Source organism: Desmodus rotundus, chromosome 2, assembly GCF_022682495.2.
Source record: "Desmodus rotundus isolate HL8 chromosome 2, HLdesRot8A.1, whole genome shotgun sequence".
In the NCBI taxonomy this organism is placed as follows: Eukaryota; Metazoa; Chordata; class Mammalia; order Chiroptera; family Phyllostomidae; genus Desmodus; species Desmodus rotundus.
The window spans coordinates 134,661,240-134,682,470 of record NC_071388.1 but is presented as its reverse complement, the minus strand read 5'-3'; the positions used below and the strand labels follow the sequence as shown (position 1 = coordinate 134,682,470).

The 21,231-nt window shown below is 40.6% G+C and overlaps 1 protein-coding gene across 8 annotated transcripts in view; it reads left to right on the top strand.

Moving 5' to 3' along the window:
• The window catches only part of GTDC1 (glycosyltransferase like domain containing 1), a 369,716-nt gene that overhangs the window by 289,073 nt on the left and 59,412 nt on the right, over nt 1-21,231 (top strand). For all 8 annotated transcript variants that reach the window (XM_053918630.1, XM_053918627.1, XM_053918633.2 and 5 more), the window contains one exon: nt 20,636-20,968. In XM_053918630.1, the coding sequence (XP_053774605.1) occupies nt 20,636-20,968 (333 nt within the window). The remainder of the gene's footprint in view (nt 1-20,635; nt 20,969-21,231) is intronic.

Below are 21,231 nucleotides of genomic sequence, written 5' to 3'. Positions count from 1 at the left end.
TGCTTCTAAAGGCACCTCGCTAAACTCCCCCTCCTACTGAAGGACCTTTACACACACCCTACCTCTCCAGCCCTGTTTTGAGGACGCATGTGATCCCAGTGAGAGCGGAATTTAATTGGCACTGTGGTCAGGCTCTCTGGAGTCGTGAACAACATGTAAACAAATGATGGAAGGTACATAGTTTTGCACATAAGTACCTATGCCATTAACCCCAGAAGCTTCCTTAATCCTAGCAAGTAGAGATGACCGAGTATGCCTCTTTCAAAGAGTACCTTCATATTATTTTCCAGTGGATAAGTAACACATGCGTGTATCTGTTTGAAGGTGAACTACGTTGATCCGTTCCTTGGTACACCAGGGCAGGTGGATTGTTCTGCTATCCATGGAAACAAGGCATGTTGACATGATCCCAAGAGACTGGGAGGGACCCTGTGCTGTCTATGGACGTGCCTTGGGTGGGGGTGTGAGGCCAATGGGAAGCAGTTTCAGTCGACCTTTCAGACCTTCATGCGACTGTAACTTTAAAATCTCCGATGGCAGAAATGTTTTTATAGTATAGCATATAGATTAAGAATTTGTTATTTATTAAGTCTTATGAAAATTGAATTTGAACTTAAAAATAAGCATATAGTTAGTCTAACTCTTTAGGTTCACTTTCCTCAGCAATAACCGTCATTTCTGTAAAACTGAAACTTTTTTAAGCAACTACTTGTGCCAAGCACTGTGCTAAACAGTTGCCCGTAGGTGGGTGTATTTTGCCCTCTCGGGACCCTGGGGCCTTCTGAAAAAGGATCGGGACGCTCGTAGAGCAGCGTGGTGTGGAGTTTGTGATGACAGTGATTTCTTTCAATCAAGAGAGGTTTTAAAATATTACATTTATGTGAGTCTCCCTTCCAAGAAAGGGTAAAAGCTGTTTATGAGAAGCTCTGTTTAATAATATCAAATGAGTAGAATTCTATTTTGTAAACCGTTCGAGCTGATTGAAGGAGTTCAGGTACTCAAAGCCCTCCCACTAAGGCAGCTAAACGCAACAGCAGGTCCGAAGGGTGTCTGTGCATCTTAAATTTTAAATCTAAACTTAAATTTAAATTTCCACTGATCGCATCTCGGAGCCTAGTATCATTGTTGATCATAGAAAGAGAGATGTTTCTAATTAGCTAACTTTAAAGCCCTATCTTAATCACTGAGAGCATTCTTGTGCACATCTGTGCTGCAGGAGTCACTGGATTACCTCCATGGTGTGTGTGTCTGCGTGTGTGTGTGTTTAAAGCAATGCTATAACTCTATCCAAATGCGAGTCAGCACAGCTTTAAAGTTTAGAAGCAAATGTGTACTCAGTAACGTAGTTTAAAAACTGAAACCCTCTTCTACCTTCTGTGTTCCTCTCTTGTAAATTGGGCTTGTTTGTGGAGGGCAGCCATTTCAAATACTATGACACATAAATCCCAGAACGTCTTCCCTCTTACTTCGATCTAACCTAAATGAGCACCAGAGCCACGGCCTCTCATGTGGTTTTGCTTCCTCTGACAATGACATCAGTATCTTTCCATTCGTCTTATTTTTATAAAATTGTGCCTGGAATGAATGGCGATGCCAGTAAAGGAAACTGAGTCCTGGGAGTAATTTTTCATTAGAGTAAATGAGATAATATGATACCCAAGGAAAACCTGGCATGACAACATGGCATAAAGCTGTGATACCAAATGCTTGGTCCTATTCCTATGAATGTTTTCTAAAGCTTTTATGCCTTTTGCTTGTCTTGTGTATATATACACTGACCGGTGAAAACCTAATTCACGCTTAGATACTTATTTCTATCCATGAATGAGCAGATGCTTCTTGCCTATGTTGGAAGAGAACCCTTCTGCCTATTCAGTAACTCTGAGGGACATTACACACAACAAACTAAACGGATTTTCAACTCTAGCCCAAGTGAGAAACATGTAGCTGCCTTTCTGTGCAACATTGGTGGAGATATTCTTAATCAAAATGCCTTCATTCTCATTCTTTGTTATTTAAGTAGTTCGTGTATTTTCTCCAACAAACTAATACATACTTATTGTGGAAAATTATGGCAGTACAGATCATAAATAAATAAGAGGAAGAAGGCTTATAAATTGATTTTTACTGCCCATAAATAGCCACTTGGAGATTTAATGATGGTGATAAGGACACAAACCTGATGTTTATTTGAGCACAGACTCTTCGCTGGACACCGTGCTAAGTGTTTCACGTACCTTAGATTACGTAACTCTCCTCACAACCCATTGGTGTAGGCAGTGGTATTAATCCCCCTTTACAGATGAGGAAACAGATGTCAAATGAATCACCTGAAGTCATACAACTTCTAGGTCACACAGCAGCAAAGCTCTTTGAACTTGGAATTTTCTGACACCTAGCCCCATTGATTTCTGAGAGTTAACTGCTTAATTCTTTTTTTTAAGATTTTATTAATTTTAGAGATAGGGGAAAGGAGGGAGAAAGAGAGGGATAGAAACATTGATGTGAGAGAGAAACATCAATTAGTTGCCTCCCGTACGTGCCTGGATGGGGGACCAAAACTGCAACCCAGGCCTGTGTCTTGACCGGGAATCGAACCAGCGACATTTCCCTTTGTGAAATGATGCCCAACCAACTGTGCCACACCAGTCATGGCTAATTCTTCATCTGTTGTATATGTTTCAAATATTTCTTTCACTTTTGTATCTTGCCTTTTAGTTGATTTATGAGGCTTTTGATATATTAAAAACTTTTATTTTTACACAGACAAATTTTTTACTTTTATGGTGTCTACCTCTAGTGCCGTATTTTAAAAGTCCTTTTCGATTCCTAGATTATACATGAGAGGGAGGGAAAAAATGCTAACAGTACCAGAAGAAAATAATCAAAAGCCAGAAAGCCAAGGTATCTGCCAAAGTTGTCAACAACAGGAAGAAAAAGGAGATTCAAAAGTGTTTTTGAAGGCAGCGTCAGAAAGGAAAGGAAAGTTGTTCCCGCATTATATCCATCAAGTCCAACCTGTTCAATAACCCAGTTGGACACCTTCTTTCATGCCTCCTCCCCTGACCCCCTCCTTCAAGCCCGTGTGCAGGGTCTGGACCAGGAGGAAGGACTGGAGGAAGAGAGGAAGGCTTATCACATAGCTGGTGCTGTGTGAGGATCTCTCTTGGGAGTCAAATGCCTGTTCTCGGGAAATAGCCAAATACCAGCTCTTTTGTGTGGGACCCAGGTGTGTTCTTTTGAGACTTGAGGCTCCTGTGGAGACTTACACACAGATGTATTTCCTGTCGTGAATGAAACCCTCCTTGGGTGACCTCTGATCACTTCCTTCTCTCAGCTCCTGCCCCAGGAGTATCCCTTGCCTTTCAGGCAGCCTTCTCAAGCGTATTCCGCAGAGAGAGGAAAAATAGGTATCCTATCCCTTCCAAACGGTAAAAGTGGAGTCTGTTTCCATTGTTGCCTTACTTCTTGCCCTGCCACGTGGACAACTTCTGTCATCCCTCCACCTGGGGGTCTGGAAGTCAGGGCTGTCATCAGGATCTGTGCCTGCTTTTTTAGGGGTGCTTGCAGTAGCGTCTCCCAAGAACACTTCTGAGCTCTGTTCTAGGAAGTGGAGGAAGCAGGCTTTTCAGTTTCGGCAGCTTGGCAGTCATCCAGTTTGGGGAAGGAGATGCCAGTCTCCCCTTCTGGCAGACATCCCAAGTCTCTATGAGAGGTTCTCATGAAGCCATCCACCCCTGTGAATTTTTCCCTTGTAGTTAGGCTGCTAGAGAGTGATGAATGAGAGTCATGAAGCTCGAATTTTTTTACCTTTAGCAAGTCCTGCAGAGGTGCGTCGAGTTTGGCATTTGTATCGATTCTTGGTGTTAGGACCTCAGCTGAAAAGCCAAGATAACAGGAAAAGTCCCATTTCACACTGTGCGACATAGGCATTTTGTGTCGTGGACATATCATGTGATAGTTTCTATTTTTTTTTCTTTCAAAATGGATCATCAGTTATCACTGATGATGTTTTTAAAGATACTTCCTGATTAGTTTATTACTTTTTAAATAGTGACCCAAGCTACCAATAAGTGGATATTCATTACTCCCAGAGGTGTACCCCATTACAGTAAAATGAAAAAATAATGATGTCAAAGAAGGGTTCAGGATCACAAAGCTATTTCCACGTCGCAGTGTGTAGTCCTTCGAAGCAGTGTTTTGTTGATCTTGGTGACAACGAATTCAATATAACTGATAATACTGCATAGCAAGTCTTCATTCTCTTTCCTGTTGACGTGACAGTCACTCTTTAATAAAACCTTATTTTGGATACTATTTGCAATGTAGATCAGAATTGAAGAGCTGAGTTTGCTTAAGGAATAGCTGAGCTGTTTATACTTTTATATTCTTCCATCAAGAAATAATTACCCTTCAGCCAACCTTACCTCTTTCTACTTCATATATGCAAACCACTTAAATGAAACCTATCCAAACTCCAAACCACACATCAGTATACAGAAACAGTCGGGACCCAGGAAAGGATAGAGTAGCATACGCGTAGCCCTTTCCACTTCCTCACGCCAAGGCATTCATTCAGCAAGTACGTGATGGGCATCTACTGTGGGCCAGAAACCTGGGAGAGTTGCTTTTGCTCATTTACTTACTACAGGGAAGTAAAGAATAAGATTTGTTTTAACTTGAGTTGTATAAAATTGAAATGTTATTTCTGACTTAACCGAGATAATAATATAGTGAAACTTGGATGTCTCATTGGCTTGTTGTCTGTAGTTCTCTGTTGGAATACATCTACACACGGGTTGGTTTTACACAGCCTTCGGCAGTCTGCTCGGGGCCGGCTGACCGTTCGTGATCTGTGTGCCCAAACTGACCTTCAGTTCTACCATAATCTGGCTTTCGACGCCTAGAAAGCACTTGTGCTCTGCCATACGTGACTGTGTGTTTAATAGGTATAAATAGGCCGCATATTGACAATTCAGGTGGCCTCTGCAATACTTTAAAATAGCAATGCCAACAAGATGTGGAATCTCAGTACAGCTCAATTATGGAATAATTATATTTTTAAGATTACAAGAATTTTGTTTGTTTTATATGAGAACGCCACTGAGTAGTTACTTTTCCTAGGACATTTACTATATGGTTAAAGGTATACAGTTTCCCCTTATATCTCACTTAGTATTTAAAGAGACATTTATACATCTCCATGCTTATGATCCTTAATAATGTTAGTACAAAATGTAGGTGGATATATGAGGAGGGACCCCATAAAAAACCAGCAATTATCTTCTGGAGGGTTGGCTCCATGTAGTACAGGCTTCCCCTGCTAGGTGAGTGTTCTAGGAACCCATCTGTATCAGTGTGCCAGCTGGTGGTGTTGTGAGAGGCCATGTTAGGCTTCAGTGAATTTTTCTTTGGAAGACTCTTTCAACACATTTGCCCATTTCATCATGGGTGATTTATGAGCACATCTGCCCACACTGTGCTGAGTGTTCACCAGTTTTTGACCCAAACTGGCATGACCCCCATGCCCCACCCTCCCTGTTCACCCAGTCCTATCCTGAGCAACTCTTTTCTGTTTCCCTGGATGAAAAAAGTCCTCAGAGGGAAACACATTGCTGATGTTGAAGAGGCAATACAAAAATGGCAGAAGCACTAAAAAGTCATCAAAATCGATGGGTTGAAAACTGTTTTGAGCAGTGGGAAAAAATGTCTCAATAGGTATATTGCATCACAGGGAGAGTACTTTGAAGGTGACTAAAGTTTAAACATGTAAGAATAAATACATGATTTTTTAAATAAGTAAATTCCGTTTTGGGGAGGCTCCCCCTCGTATGAGTCCCTACTGAAAGTATTTGCCATACTCATGAACCCACTGCTCAAAGACAGGATATTTTGAAGTGGAAGTTTAAAAAAATAAAAATAAAAAATTCCTCTGCAAATAATGTTCAACATCAAAATACTGCCCAGTGTGTCCTGAAAGATGACCTTACTTGTTGTGATCTTTAAACAACCAGCATACACCTCTTTAAAAAGCTTACAGGAGATGAATCCAGCCACACATTAAAATGGCGGATTTTTTTCTGATTCTTTTTCTTGTAACAGCAGCAATTTGAGTCTGAGAGAGCACTCTCTGAATGCCTGCTGGCAGCCCAATAGTGAGTAAATATCTACAATTTAGAAAGCTGATGAGATTTTTTTAACAAAGAATAAAACTTGGGTACAAACCTTTTTCTCTTGCCTCATTTTAGTGACTCTGGAGCTCGCCCCTGGCGTACCGATCAATTCCTAAATGTGAACTAACCGTCCTTCCTGCCTTTCCTCAGAATCTTCTCTTCTGATGTTTTCTGTCTGGTACCTATTCCAGCTTAGCAAGTCAGAGAACAGTGGAACATTGCCTCGAACTCTAAAAATGTACTGTAAGATTAGACGTTTAAGAACTTCAGATACTAAAACTTCTGTATAGGGAAGATAAAGTAGGTTTTTAAAACAATGAAAAGCATAAAAATCAATTGAAAGCATGAGAAATAGAAAAAGACACTACAAAATTACAAGTAGAATTTTTATATATTCATTAAAATTAACTCAGTGGATATGGTAAGTATTAGACATTTGTGAAGAGAGAATTGGTGACCTAGAAATTAGATCTTAAGAAATAAAAAATAAGAAAAAGAAAACACATGTCTGATAGGAGTTCCAGAAGGAAAAATTAGAGAAAAATATTAGAGGCAATATTCAGAGATATTTGGGCAAAAAATTTCAGGAACGATGAAAATCGTGAATTCTCAAAATAAATCATATATTTAATTGTAAAAGGTCAGAGAGTACAAAACAAGTCTGTAATACAAGGGAAAATCCCCTTTTCCAATCCTACTAACCCCTAAGTTCCTCCTCCCCCATCAGAGGCTACCACTAACAAAACTCTTAATTGTTTCTTATTTTGCTATTTCTTGATTTGTTAAATATGAAATATTATCACTCTGTTGACTCCCTGCCAGTCGCAACGATGGTTTAGCTGGGTCTCTCACAGCACGAGCACGCATGCGCATGCACACACCCTAGCCTCCCAGCACGGCTGTGCCTCCGCTATTAGTTCATCAGAGATGCTGTGTTTCTAGCATTGCTGCTATGTAAAAACTGTTCCCTGCTGAGCAGCATTGTATTCTGCGATTAGGTTTCCTTTCCTGAACAACTCTTCACTTTTTCTTGAAGCTAATTATTGCGTTGGTTTTATTTCCTTGCTTTCTGTACTACTATTGCAAATTCATTCCCAAGCTCTGTCACTAATTCATCTTTTTGATGTGGCCAGCCACATCAGGAGACATATGATTTCCATTTTTTTTTTCTTGGACACCTCCACCCTGGAGGTCTCGATTCTTTTGCTTCTGTTCGTTCTGGTTGCTTTCTGCACCCTTGAGTCAACTCTTCCCTGAATTCCATGTCCTTCTCTTTTTTATATTGCTCTCTCATTTCAGTGGGGGTACATCCACCAGTATCTCCTCAGAATATGGACACGGGAGCTAACCTTTCTTAAGACCTTGCATGTCTGAAAACATTTGATGTGACATTTAATCGATATTTGACTGAGTTTTGAGCTCTTGGCAAATCATTTTTCTCATAGCTTTGAGGTAGTGATCCATTGTTTTCTACTTTGGAACTTGGTTGAGAACTCGGATTCCGGTCCTTTGCGGATCCACTGCACATGACTGCCCACGTTTGCTCTCCCAAGAGCTACCAGGTTTCTTTTTTTACCCTGGTGTTCTGAACTTCTGTAATGATTCTACTTGGATGGGATTTTTGTGTCATTCTTGTGTTGAACACTTATTTCCTTCAGTACCAAGAATTGCCTTATATTTCTTTGGTTTTTCTCTTCCATGATTTTCTCAGGATTCACTTTTCTTCAATTCCTGTTAGTCAATATGAATCTTCAATTGACCTAATTTTGTTCTCTTCTCTCATTTTTTCTATTTCTATTTTCATAAGATTTCATATTCTGCTTTCCATAAGATTTTCTTAACTTTATCTTCCAATTCTTCTATTGATACTTTTTAAGCGATGGCATTTTTATTTGCAAACACTGTTTTCTATCCTTGAATGTCCTTTCTTATTGCATCCTATTTTTCCCACCATGTATGCAAAATCTTATTTTATCAGTATGGCTATTGTAGGATTCTTATTTTAAGTTTTCTACTCTCCATGTTGTCTCACTGCTTCCAACTTCCTTTTTTATACTTGTTTGCTTTGTCATATTTATTGTGTGTTCAAAGTTTTCCTCAAATGTCTGATGTCCTAGCTCTCCGTTGACTTTCTGAGAGTGAGACAGTCAGAACCTTCCAGTCAGTGCTTGTTGACCAGTGACCTTTCTCACAGGCGGAGCAAACAGGGATTCCTCGTTTTGTTTTGGCCTCGCCACTGTCAGTGTCACCAGACCAGTCCAGCTGGTTTCCAGAGAGGCTCCTGTAATCTTCTGGAAGGGGAATCTCCAGCTGTCTGGGAACCAAATGGGGAAGGGCGCTGAGAGGTCTCACCAATCAATGGGCATACTTTCACCCAGTTTCCCTCGCCCGTGGCTTTAGCCTCACCTGGTCTCTGTAATTCAGCCCCTCTATTGAAGAAGCCACCTTTCTGGTGTTGAGGTGGAAGATGATGGATGGAGAGAGGAGACAACTGCCTGATTGCGTAGACTTGGGGAGGTTATCAGAAGGTTTGAGTTCACTTTATATAGAATTGCTACCAGTTCTGTTTTTAGTTCTGCTCTGCAAATGCACCTCCAGAGGTACCTGGTGTGTTCAGTTCCTGAGCCTTTTGGAGTTTCTCTGCAGCAAATGAGCCGCTGCTTCTCGGCTGACACCACACGCACAAGCAAAATCACCTGCACTTACAGACACGGTCTGCCTTCTTCTCTCTGCTCAAACAACACTCATACATCTGCTTTCTGTCTTCTGAAATTGAGTTGACACTTCTTTTCTGTTGTCATCTTTCTCAATTTTTCTCTTTGTTTTTGAGAGTCTCTGCCTTTTTAAAGATCCCCATACCATTGTTTTAAAAAGCAGGGGTGCTTGAAATTGGCATTTGGTCTGCCATGGTTTCCCCAATCCATTCTTCGCCCTGCAGTCAGTGTTTATTCAGACCCTGTAAACTTCCAAATGGCTCCAAACCTCTTCACTTAGGATATTAAGGGCAGAAAAGCTTCCCCTGCTTATTTATGGGGCCTTATTTTTAACTCCCACTCTTTCCTTCACTCCTGTGCCGACCTTATTAATGTTTTGCTTTTTACCCCTGGACCGTGTTTTCTCTGTAGGCCCTTTTCACATACTCTAAAGCACCCTACCTCTCTCTCCCATACCTGGCTGGCTTCTAATCATCACTGAGGTCTCAGCTGAGAGATTGCCTTCTCTAGAGAGCCTTCCTCGGCACTCACGCCTCTCCAGGTCTGGGTTCTCATAGTCATGATGTCCATTCTTCCCTGATCCAGCATGTACCGTGCTATCTCATCAGGGCATCCATCTCCCTGGCACATAGTAGGCACTGCAGTTTTTCCTGACTGGTGAATGAGTGGTTTTCTCCTCTGAGCCTTTTTCACCCAGGATTTTGGTCAAGTATTTCAGACCTATCTTTACCTTCAAGCCTTGGTTATATTCTAATAACCCAGCAATTTACTCACCGGTTACATTTTTACTCCCTTTTTTCAAAACTTAGAAATTCTAAAAAGTATAAAAACTCAAGGTAGAAGTGTTAGTACACTCACTTGGCGCACATAAAGGCTTTATTTCAAATATAAAATTAACAAAATTATATCTTGTAATATTAGTTTGGAAGAGAGTTAATTTCTGTGGGTCAAAAATTAGGCAGCAATAGAATCAGAACTTGAGTGAATTAGTACTTAGCACTGTAGCATTTAATGTGGGAATACATAAAATGAGGGTTGTGCTGGAAGTTGTATTTGCTGGAAATTTTGATTTATTTGGGTTGTGGATGGGCAAATGAAAAGGGAAGAAAAAAAGAACTGGATTTTTGATGCCCATCTGTTCATGCTTCAGAGACCTGGAAACTGATGTTTTAAATTTCCTGGTTTTACTTTCTTGGTTTATGCAGCCTTAAGAAGGGAAAAGATGGGACCGCTCAGTTAGAAAAAAAAATGGAGTAAAAGGAAACATGAAGAAAAGTGAAAGGTTGAAAAAAAGTACTGTAGGAAAACAAGTAATAGGGTGGAATATATATTTTTGAGTCATAACATTGGACATTTTTGTAATTAATGTGCCTCTAGGCATGAGTACAAACCTTTGATTAGTAAACAAATGAAAATATGGTAACATATTAAAATGCCTGCCTTAAGTCTGAAAGTCCAGGGCAGTCCCATGTGAGTACAGAGGACCAGAGGGACTAGAGCAGGGTTTTCAGAAAATTCTTTGTAAGTAACGCTTCTAAAAAGTAAATGAAAAATGGATGGAGAGCTACCGTATAACTTGTAAGAGTTAAGGAAAATATGCCTTTCAGAAGGCATGGGTCTCTGGTTTATAGAGTAGGCTTAACTATGAAAAGGTCAGTACAGTCTCAGCTGAGAGTTTTTAGAATGTGGAGTTTTTCCTTAGTAACAATGACAACATAATCATGATGATCTCCACCATTGCCATCAATATTCAAAAATAACAGTATTTACAAGCTCTTACCATTTGCCGAGCAGCACGGAAACGTAATTCTGCAAAGCTGCATTAGTATTATCTCCATTTCGCAGGTGAGGTAACTAAGACCTTTTCCCGTGGTCAGCTAATGTGATAGGCCCTGAATGTGAAGCCAGACAACGTGCGTAGAGCCCTGCTTGACCCAGTATGCCATTTTGCCCCTTAGTAATAATTGTAAGATAATCAGTAAGTTTTATGAGATGTTTTAATCCTATTCTTCTAAGAGAAATCTAGGAATGGCCTCATTCTCATTGAATCGATAAGAAAACCCAGGTTTAGAGAGATTAATGACTTTATTCACAACCAGGCAAAATTTTACAGAAAATTCCTTTTATAAAGTTCAGTTCTCTATTTTTAACTTTCATATTTAATATAAAGAAGTAACCTTTTGTTTCACAGTAAGATTCACAGATATTGTCTCCTTATTCCCTTCATTCTCATATCATATTTGATGGTTAGCTGTCCCTTTTATAATATTCTCTTGTCACTCTTTGTCAACACAAAAACTCCACACATCGTGGTGGTGACCCTTTCTGCTTTTTCCACAACAGCATCCAGTTGTATTAGTCTTCTGGGGCTGCCATGGTATTAATCATACCGTAGACTGAGTGGTGTAAACAGCAGAAATGTATTTGCTCACAGCTCTGGAGGCTGGAAGTCTGGGATCAGGGTGCCAGTACAGTTGGTTCTGAGTAGGGTTCTCTTCCTGGCTTGCAGATGGCTGCCTTCTGGCTGTGTCCTTACATGTGGCGGTGGGAATGGAGGTGGGGAAGGAGAGAGAAGAAAGATCTCTTCCTTTTCTTATAAGGCCACAGGCCTATCAGATTAGAGACTAATCCTTCTGACTTCATTTAACCCTAGCTACCTGCCAAAGATCCTGTCTATCTCCAGACTTGGTGGTTAGGGCTTACGTAGCAAAATGATGTCATGCTCTGAAGGACACCCTCCCGTTGGAAACAGGGTCATAGGGGAGTTTTTATATTTGTTTGGAAAGAAGAAAGTGATCCTTTCTTTAGTACCGGCAAATTTTCCATTCTGCTTTCAAACTCCAAATACTGGCTTCTAAACAAAAAAAATCATAGAACAGAACACATAATTAGAGATTGTTTTTAGAGTTTCCTTCAATGCTTTATTGGTCCTGGAAAAGACCTGGGATTCCCAGTGTATTGAGAACATTTACTTGCCCACAAGGTACATACCCTTACAAAGCAGCCCGGTGAGTTGCATACAAGTGAGACAACTGCTTCCTCTTGCTTGAAAGAGATTACTTCAGTATCACATTTGGGAACTTTTTCCTTTTTTATATACTATCATTAAATTGAGTGAGGTGAATGGATGCAGGTTTTGAAACTTTGCTTCTGAGCTATTAATGAAACAAAACGAGCAAGTTATTAAGTTTGAGTTGAAAATTTTATCATTTTAGTAATGGCATTGGTAAACACAGCTTAGTTTAAAGGTAATATGAATAATTTACAATTTGGGGGGCTAAGAGACCAAAAAAGGTCAGTATGAAATGTTACCATATACTCACTAAAAGCTTTGTAAATACAGACATAACCTCTTCCAGTTAGACAAAGCTTAAATATTTGTTGAATGAATATTTGTTGACTGATTTAATCCAGTGACTCATTCACTGATGAACTTGAAAATGCCACGTTACCCAAGATGGTTTTAGGATTAACTCCGTAAGTATGGGTATTGCATGAAAGAGCAAGGGAATGGCGAATTTACTTAGATTTACTCAGCTTCCCTGCACGTCATTACCAACACATGTTCTCTTGTTTAATCTCTCAATAAATTTGCAAAACACAATATATCGTCCCATTTTATAGATTAGGAAACTGAAGTTCAGAGAAACTAAGTGATTTTAATAACCTCACATATACAGGCAGTGCCCGTGCAATCCTGTGCACCAACACAGCCTGGATTCTCCCCCTTCAGCATTCCCATTCTTGGAGTAGATTTACTTAAGGTGCTTCACAGAGATTTCTCTCCACCTGTTCTCCCAAAGTAATCCTTCCCATAGGCTTACTGTCGTACCTTAAAGGTATGTTTGAGCGTGGAAGGTGATTAATACGTTGTGGGAATTTGAGATTAGTTTCCAACAAGACTAACAAGGGAGAGATGATTCGGGGCTGGATGAAAGTGGGGCTTAGTCCCAGTATAGGATGCAGAGAGGTGCTTGGCCGGGGGTGGGGGTGCAGTGGGATGGGGAATCAGAAAGTGAGGTAAGGCTCAGTGGGTAGAGAGCACTTAAAGCGGAGGTAGGAAAATTAAGATGATTTCTTTGCAGTTTAGCCTACAACTTTGCTAGCTGTGTTGAATTACTATAGTAAACCTTGTATAAACTAGAGGAGTTTGTTGTTCTTATAGATCTCTTTTTGGGAGGAGTGGAGAGCATGAGAAGTAAGCATAATACATCTGTTCACAAGAATGGCTCTGGATTTGATAAACATTTGTTCTGTCAACATACAAGGTAGCTTTTCTTATTCTCATACACTTGTAAGGACCTTAACTTTTATGTAGGGGAGAGTATGTTAAAAGTTTATAAAAGGATTTTATAAAATTGCACAAGACAAACTGCTCATACTAGTTTGCAGTTAAATTAGCAATGTATACAATCTAAAACACTTTGAAATCAGGAGAGAATGGGAGAAGTAACATGTAATTATTTAAGTTAAATAGTGCTAATCACATAAACCATGTGGTTAGAAGAGGCCATGTAACCATATGGTATAAATTGGGTAAATGGACAGTGTTTGATTTTCAGAAATGATTTTTAGAAATGATGATCAGAAATAAATAAAAAGGAATAGGCTCATGGAGACAGAGCCATCTTTTCCTATGACAGCCATAAATAACCCCAACTATTTAAAGGACAGATATAAGGGAAGAAATTATGGACCTTACACAGGAGAGAGGAAGCTGAAGCTTCTCTTAAGGGCAGCCTTAAAGAGAAGATGCTGCCTTCATTAAGCGTGTCATCTCTGGGAGCAGACATGGCTAACGAGGCCAGCCTGATAGCCACAAAGTTGCTCTTACGTTGGGTATGCATTTCTCAGGCTACCAAGTGAGTTTGTTTGTCCATTTTAACTGCAGCAAGTTTCTGGGGATCCTGTATTCCCATCTTGTCACAAAACAGATTCTTTGTGGTCCAAGCGAGACCATCCTGCCCAGCATCCTCTCACAGGCTGCTGTCAGTATTTCATGTTGGCTTTTCACGTTTGCACCGTGGGAGGTGAAATTCGGTTCAGACCCCGAACGCTGAGCGTCTGATTGACACGGCCCAACCAGCCACAGTGGCGTTGCGTAGCTGTTCTCCCAAAGCACTTGTGCTTTGTGCTTGTGGGTTGTGATTGACTTGTCTATGATTCCAGTTCGTTCAAATAATGTCCTGCCAGGGGTTCCTTATTGGAACAGCCTTCGTAGATATGTGCCATTGATTTTATGAGTATTAGCCCTTAGCCATCCCCAGGAAAGAAGAGCAGCCACCCTACAACCAACCACCAAGAGTAAGTCTTTCTGTTCAGTGCTGTGGTCTCCAAACATCTAGTTTTAATTATGGTGGCTCTTTTTGCCTGTGATTCCTTTATGTAGTGAAGATAGTATGGCAAGAAGTATGGGGTTGTTTTTGCCCACATGAGAACACTAGATCAGGGTTTTTACTCTTAAACTTTATAGGTTTATATAGATTTATATAAATCTGCTTACCATATAAGTGATATATTGGACACATGTGGACTAGCATGACTTTTTAATTATCTTGGATATTTGCTTATGTGGCTAAATTCTAAAAATGTTAATTTTGTAATTAATTTCCAACACATTGTTTGGAAACAATGAATAGTTTTTGTTATTAATCACCCAAGAACTTAGATCACTGAACTGTGTGGATGTCTTCCCAGTTGCTTTTGGAAAAGTTACTTATCTTTGATTCCGATTCCCTTTCTCTTCAATTCTCAATATGTTTTCTATCCAGGAATTCACAGAAATTGCTGTGATAAAAGAGAATGGTATTTTTTTCTGCTGTCATCCATATTAGCCTTGAACCACATTGTCTTCTGTCATTTGTTTTTACAGGTTCTGATTTTTTTCAAAGTTCCTTTTGTCTGCTCATGGGTGGCCTTGGTGTATGGCCTTTGGTCTGGACTTTCATGATTTTCTCATGTGCGCGCACTCTGCCATTCCTTCTGCCATTGCTGAAATGTAGGATGTGCCTGCACTCATTTGGCTCCCATGCTTTTCAGACTCCAGCTATGGCCGCATGCCCCCCAGGGTCTCAGACGGTGAATATGAATTCTTAAGGTACCTCCTTGGGTTAGCTGGGTGGGGGTGGGGGTTCCTTGCCCCATTAGGTGTCAAGTTTGGGAAACAATACTCTCAGTGTTCCTGTCACATAAAAGGTGCTCAATAAATAGCTATTAACAAAGAATGAATGAGTGAACATATGTATAGTACACACTAGCATGTGCTATGGGAAGTTTGATGAAGAAATGTTGAACTTTGTTTACCCAAGTATTTTCCAAAGTTTTTTTTCCCATAAAACCTTCTCTAGTGTAACACCTCCATGTGTCCCATGGAACTAGCATTGCACAAAACACACCTTGTCAAACCCCGACCTAAAGGATACAACACAGTAGCCATACTACTCTCCCTCCCCCAACCCTGAGCTGTGGGCTGAGCTTGGTCAGCTCCCTCCCCTTTGCAGACCAGTTTCCTTATTCTAGTTGCTAGTGCTATCCTCTTTCTTCATTGGAGCTCATTTGGAATAATCTTTGATCAATTATACTCTCTTTGCATCATTTTTTTTTCATGTTGTCTTCCAAATCTGATCTGAGAAGCGAGACTATTCATAGCCTCTGTCTTGAGGACTTTATCTGTAGGTATTATTTAAGAGACACTGTAGGTTGAACTCACTATAGTAAGTACGTTTTACTGAAATCTCTCAGAAAGATGTTTGTAGGCAGTGTATACCACCATGACATACATTTCAGCGGTGACATTCTCATCAGTAACAGATGAATCAGTATTAATGTCTTAAATTTAATTCACCTGCTTTGTATTAAAATATTCCCCTTGACTACCTCTGTTAGTGAACTAAACAAGACTCTAGCCTTTCAGTGTCAGCAGAAATAACTAAGGTACCTGTAGCATTTCCTGTATCTGCCATCAGTCTTAACAACCTTTAATTCTTCTCTCACATCGGGTCTATGCCTGACTAATCTGAATAAGGCCTTTGATCCTTCCTATAGGTTCAGCTCTAGGTTTGTTTGTTTAGATGTGGGGGTTGGGGAAGCGATGACATTCGGGTCTAGAACGTACTTAGTCCTGCTGTGTCTTTCAGGATCGTTCAGCATGTATTAGGGTTTTGTGGCAGTGGCTCCAGAGCCACTTTAAGGGACAGAGGCAAGAGGGAAGGCACACATTTGAAAGGAGAGTATGCAGTCAATAGACTATTCTTCTGTTTCACAGATTGACTCTTGGTTGGGAAAAATTGGGGTGGGGTCCCATGGCCAATAACAGATTGGAAGTGATTACAATAATCAGAATACGTCTGAAAGTAAACACAGTTTCTGATAGAGCTTCTGAGAGACCCGGAAACAGGTAAAGATGTTCTATGAGTAACCGGGACAGTGGCATTTCTTTAAGAAAAAAACGGGAGGTTGTTAAATAGTAAACTGGGCATACGCTGTGAAAGGCAACTCTCTGGTTTTCTTTCGACTCTTTTTTTCCTCTCGCTCCTTACCTCAGGACCTCTCCTCTTCTCATTAGCACCTCCATCGGAGCTGAGGCAGAGGAAGGGAAGGGAGGTGTTCAGACATGTGCCTATTTGCATAGTCACTTCATTGCCTTAACGCCAGGACAGCAAAGTCTGTCCAGTTCTGTAGAAGAGCCAGTTTCCCCCCATCAGTAACTTATTATTTTCTAGCATAGTACGGTTTATTGCCAAGCTTCTCTTAACTGTACATTACAAATAGCGTCTGATTAGGAATGTTCTGGATGGGTTAATTAGTGTGGTGACTATTATTAAGCAAACTGCTTGTTAGTATTATGCCTATTTGATCTTGGTATTGATGTGAAGTAATTGACCATAGAGCTACATTTAGAAAAGCTGGAATAAAGTTTTTTGATTTCTATTATGGCAATAAATTGTTTATGTTAAACATGTCTATGAAAATAAGAGCTCCATGGCACAGAGAATCAGTGGACTTTGTGTGGAATGGTAGATGAGGATTGTTTTATTTTGTTTTGTCCTCTCTTTAAAGAAATATTAATAATACATTTGTCCAGTTGCTTCAAGACCAATTCTGCTGAAACAAAGTAGTAAAAAATTGTTTCAGCTTACTGCTGCAGAGCATATGAAAACTGAGGTGATTTTAACTTCCATTACCTAAAGGACATATTTCTTTTTAGATTTAGCTAATTGCTTAAATACTTCTTTGGGTAACAACTAGTTCTATATAAATAAGACTATTAAAAACATGAAAAGATATTGTAAACCAGGCAAGTATAACATGTAACCACCTTCTTTCAAGACTGGATTATTATCTATATTATTATTGGTATTTTGTCCAGCCCTGTTATTTCCTAGCTATAGCATTTCCATAGGGAATTTATTCCATGAGCTAATAAATTATACAATCAGGGAGTTTTTCTTGAAATTCAGCTTAAATTTTCCCATTCTTAATTTCATCTCATTACTCCTAGTTATGCCCCCTTGTAGCAGGCTAAATAATTAGGCTCTTTCCTTGGAGACTCCTATTATATACCCCTCTCGTTGTCACTTAGCCAAGCTATTCATATTTAGTCCTCTAATCTGTCCTCATAAATCAATTCTTCCATTGCCTTAATCATTATTATTGCTCTTCTAAGAACTATCTAGTTTTCAAACGTGCAGTTATCAGGTGACCCAGATGAAGTCAGCATTCACACAGTGACCGGGCCGCTCGGGCCCGGTACACCCTTCCCCGCACAGCACGCTGTCTCACAAAGTGCCGTAGGTTACTGGTGGTCACTTCGGCACAGGCTCATCTTCTCCAACTCCAGACAGTCCAAACCCTGTTTCCATGTGTCCTATTGATATTCAGCTGTATTTTTCTGTTTTCTTTTTTTTTAGTTAAAATTTTTATTTTTATTTTTTATTGTAATTTTCCCATTACCATTCAGTCCCCTATGGCCCTTGTCCCCACAGTCACCACACTGTTCTCCATGTCCATGAGTCCTTTTTCAATTTCATAATGTTCGCAAGCTGCGTTTTGGGTTTCTGTTCCCATGATGCTCTGTCTGCGTCACCACCACCTGCCGAGTCAGCCGTCCACAGCCTGTGCTGACAGGGCATTCCCTCCCTCCTGGAGAGCAGCTAGGAAACGAGTTGGGTAAAAGCGGGCCTAGCACCTTGCCCACAGCTGAATTCCCCACCAGGTCCCAGTTCCCACTGTGTCCCATCTCTTCTAATGTGCGAGTCTGCTCACATGCTGGACAATGCAAATGGATTTTATGAGTAAGATAGGCCATGATACTGTTTTCCACAATGAAGATAGGTTGTTTTAATGCCCACCATTTTTTTTAACTGTGAATTTTTCATGCACTAAATTTGTGATTCTGTTAAAATCCTTTCTAAGCTTCCCTGGCATGTCTTATCTGACTTAAACCAATAGGTTACTTCACGTGTTTTATTGTTGTTTTGCAAATATGTACAGATCTTCCTTCTCTTCCCATTTATTCTATTTATTTAGGAGAAGTTGAAGATATTATTATACTCATTTTTTTTTACTTTTTGTGTTGATCAATGGAAACTTTGTAATTGATTTTTAGTTCCTTAGATTCTCCTCAGTATTTTGAATTTGTATCATGATGAAAGTTGGGTAGTTCCCTTAAATGTTTGGGACCTGCAAGTTCTGAAACCATTACCCGTACATGCCCAAGTTTCTTTCCATTGTAAGTCAAGAATTAATTATTTTATTAAGGCATACCAAGGGGGTAGGCACCATTCTTTGAGTTTCCTCTATCTATGTATACTTATCTGCTTATTTCTTGGTGAGGGGGCTCCTTATCCATTCAGGTGAGTTTTTTCAAGGGGCTTTATGACATAAGCACAGAAGCCCCCCCAGCCCCCACAAATAAGCTTTTTGATGCTGGAATGTACACAGCATATTACCACCAGGCTTTGTTTCCAGCTCACAGGGGAACCCCCACCATTCCTTAGTGTTGCTCATCAGCCCCTGCCTTCAGAACTAGTAAACAAATGCCTTGTACCCCTCTCCAAAGTGATGAGCTCTCAGCCCACTACTTTAGCTGCATCTCCACCTCCACCCACCTCTCCTGAAATAGACGGCCTCCTAATGCTTTGGCGACACACCTTAGATTCCACACACTTCCACCTGAAACTCTCCCACTTCCTCTTCCTCCCTTCCCTCAGCTTGTGAGAAAGCTAGGTTTAATTCTCTTTTATAAGCCCCAACTCCCCCCGCAAAAAACCCCTGCAGTTATTCCACCCAAGGTATGTCATTTTTCTGCTTTGACCTTGTAAGACTTTTGTTTCGTTCACATCCTGCTACCTTCCCTGGCAGGTATCCCCAAGTGACCCCCCAGGTGGATACCCCTGTGTACACAGACCCTATTAAAAAGAATTTGCCTTGCCACTCACGCCCTTCTCCTCTCTCCTGCTCTTTCTCTGCCACCCCGCTGCCACCATGCACACACCCTAACCTCCAGCCTGGCCTCTGCCTGCTCCCTGCATAGGAACTGCCCTTGGAGTAGCCAGTGATCTTCTAGGTAACAAGGCCAAAAACAACTTGTTGTTTCTGGTACTGTAGCACCTCTGCAGTGTGTTACACCCCCTTTTACACATTTTAAGGTCTGTTGATAATTTTTTTACATATTCTTTTGGGGCTCTTAATTCACTTCAATTGTATGATATTACAGTCTCAGATTCACTTTCTACTCTCCCACATATTCCCTATTGCTCTCCTTCTGTGGTTCTTTTCCCTCGCCTACCTCTTAAATGCGTGTACTCTCCATTTCTTCACTTATTCAACAGTGCAGGGAAGGGGCCCAGCCTCTGGGTGGGTCAGGGGCTCAGGTGGCCCAGTGTGCCTCTCTAGACTTCAGGACCTGCCCCAGCCTCTTAGGGCTGCATGTCATGCCCTGAAGAGTTCCTGTTCTTTCACACCCCTTTTCTTTGATCGCACTGTCCCCTCAGTCCAGAAATCTCGCCTCTCTGCCTTTCTAAATTCTTCAGTTGAAACTCTCTTTAAGGCTTTACTGATTCCTCTGTCAGAATTTCTCTCATTCTCAGTTTTAAAAGTTGGAGTGCCCATCCTTCACATACTGTGTTCCAGCACAAGCGAGTTGGTCGTTCCCGTCCGTCTCTCCCTCTGTCTCTCTAAGCACTGCTGGTGGGCTCCCCAGTATTTGGTGAAATCCTTGACTTCATTTTATGCAGATGCTTCTACAATCAGTAACATAAAATCGACTTCACAAAATATTAACAAGGTTTTTTAATGAAAAGCGTGTACGGGTGCCCAGGAATACAGAAAAGTCATGTGGGCCGAAATGCCCAGTGTAATCAAGGAAGTTGAAGCATTTTTATAGGATAATGAAGTAAGCTTGAAAATAAGCCCCGGGGCATGTGGTGAGCAAACTGAAGCTCCAGAAAGACAGGTGAAGGCAGAGTGAGAACCCTTCGCTCTCCTCTCGTTCTGTGTATGTGCGGTACCGGGTTTATAGCCACAGAAAGTCTTTGGACTATTTAACGACAACCAGGTCCAATTTCAAACTTTGGAACTTTCTCTCTATGGCTGCTACTTTTTGCTCTCTTTCCAGAGTTTTTGTTATGTGCTCATTTTTTCTCAGTTTCATACATCACCGTCATGTCCTTACAGAAAGGTAAAAGGTATATTTTAAATAGTATATTTTAAATACTGAAAGAGTGTTGCCCTTCCTTTTTGTGACAGATTCATGCCCAAGCATAAAATGGCCCATTTACAAAAGATGCTCAGCCTTCGAGGAGGCGGCGGTGCTGCTTCATCCACAGCTCTCCCTCTCCCTCCGGAGCAGGGAGGTTCTGAGAATATGTTGGATAATGCTGAGTCACAGTCTGGACCTCGTGATGCCGCACAACCAGAACACCTGGGTAGCTCATTAATGCAGGAGTCACACTGGAAAATGCACGACTCATTACGTAATTCAAGCTCTCGTCCTGGAGAAAAAAAACAAAATTCGTATGACATTTCTAGTGGAGTTGATGATCAGCAAAGACCATTGCACATTGTCTGGCCTCACAGGTGGTAAGTTTGACACACCCATTTAGTAAGCGTTACCGAACTGGTAATACGAGGTATACTCTGATGATTAGTAATTTGTTGTTGCTGTAGCTCTAGCAACAGGTCATGTTAGTGTCACGGTGATATCACTCAATGTCTTTGTAGAAATAGTGTACTTTGATTAAATTTGCATTTTTGAATTATAGATCATTATTGTAGAGATTTGTTCAACTAACAGTAGCGAGGCACTTCTAGGAAATCAAATCTTGTTCAAGAAGTTTCAAAGT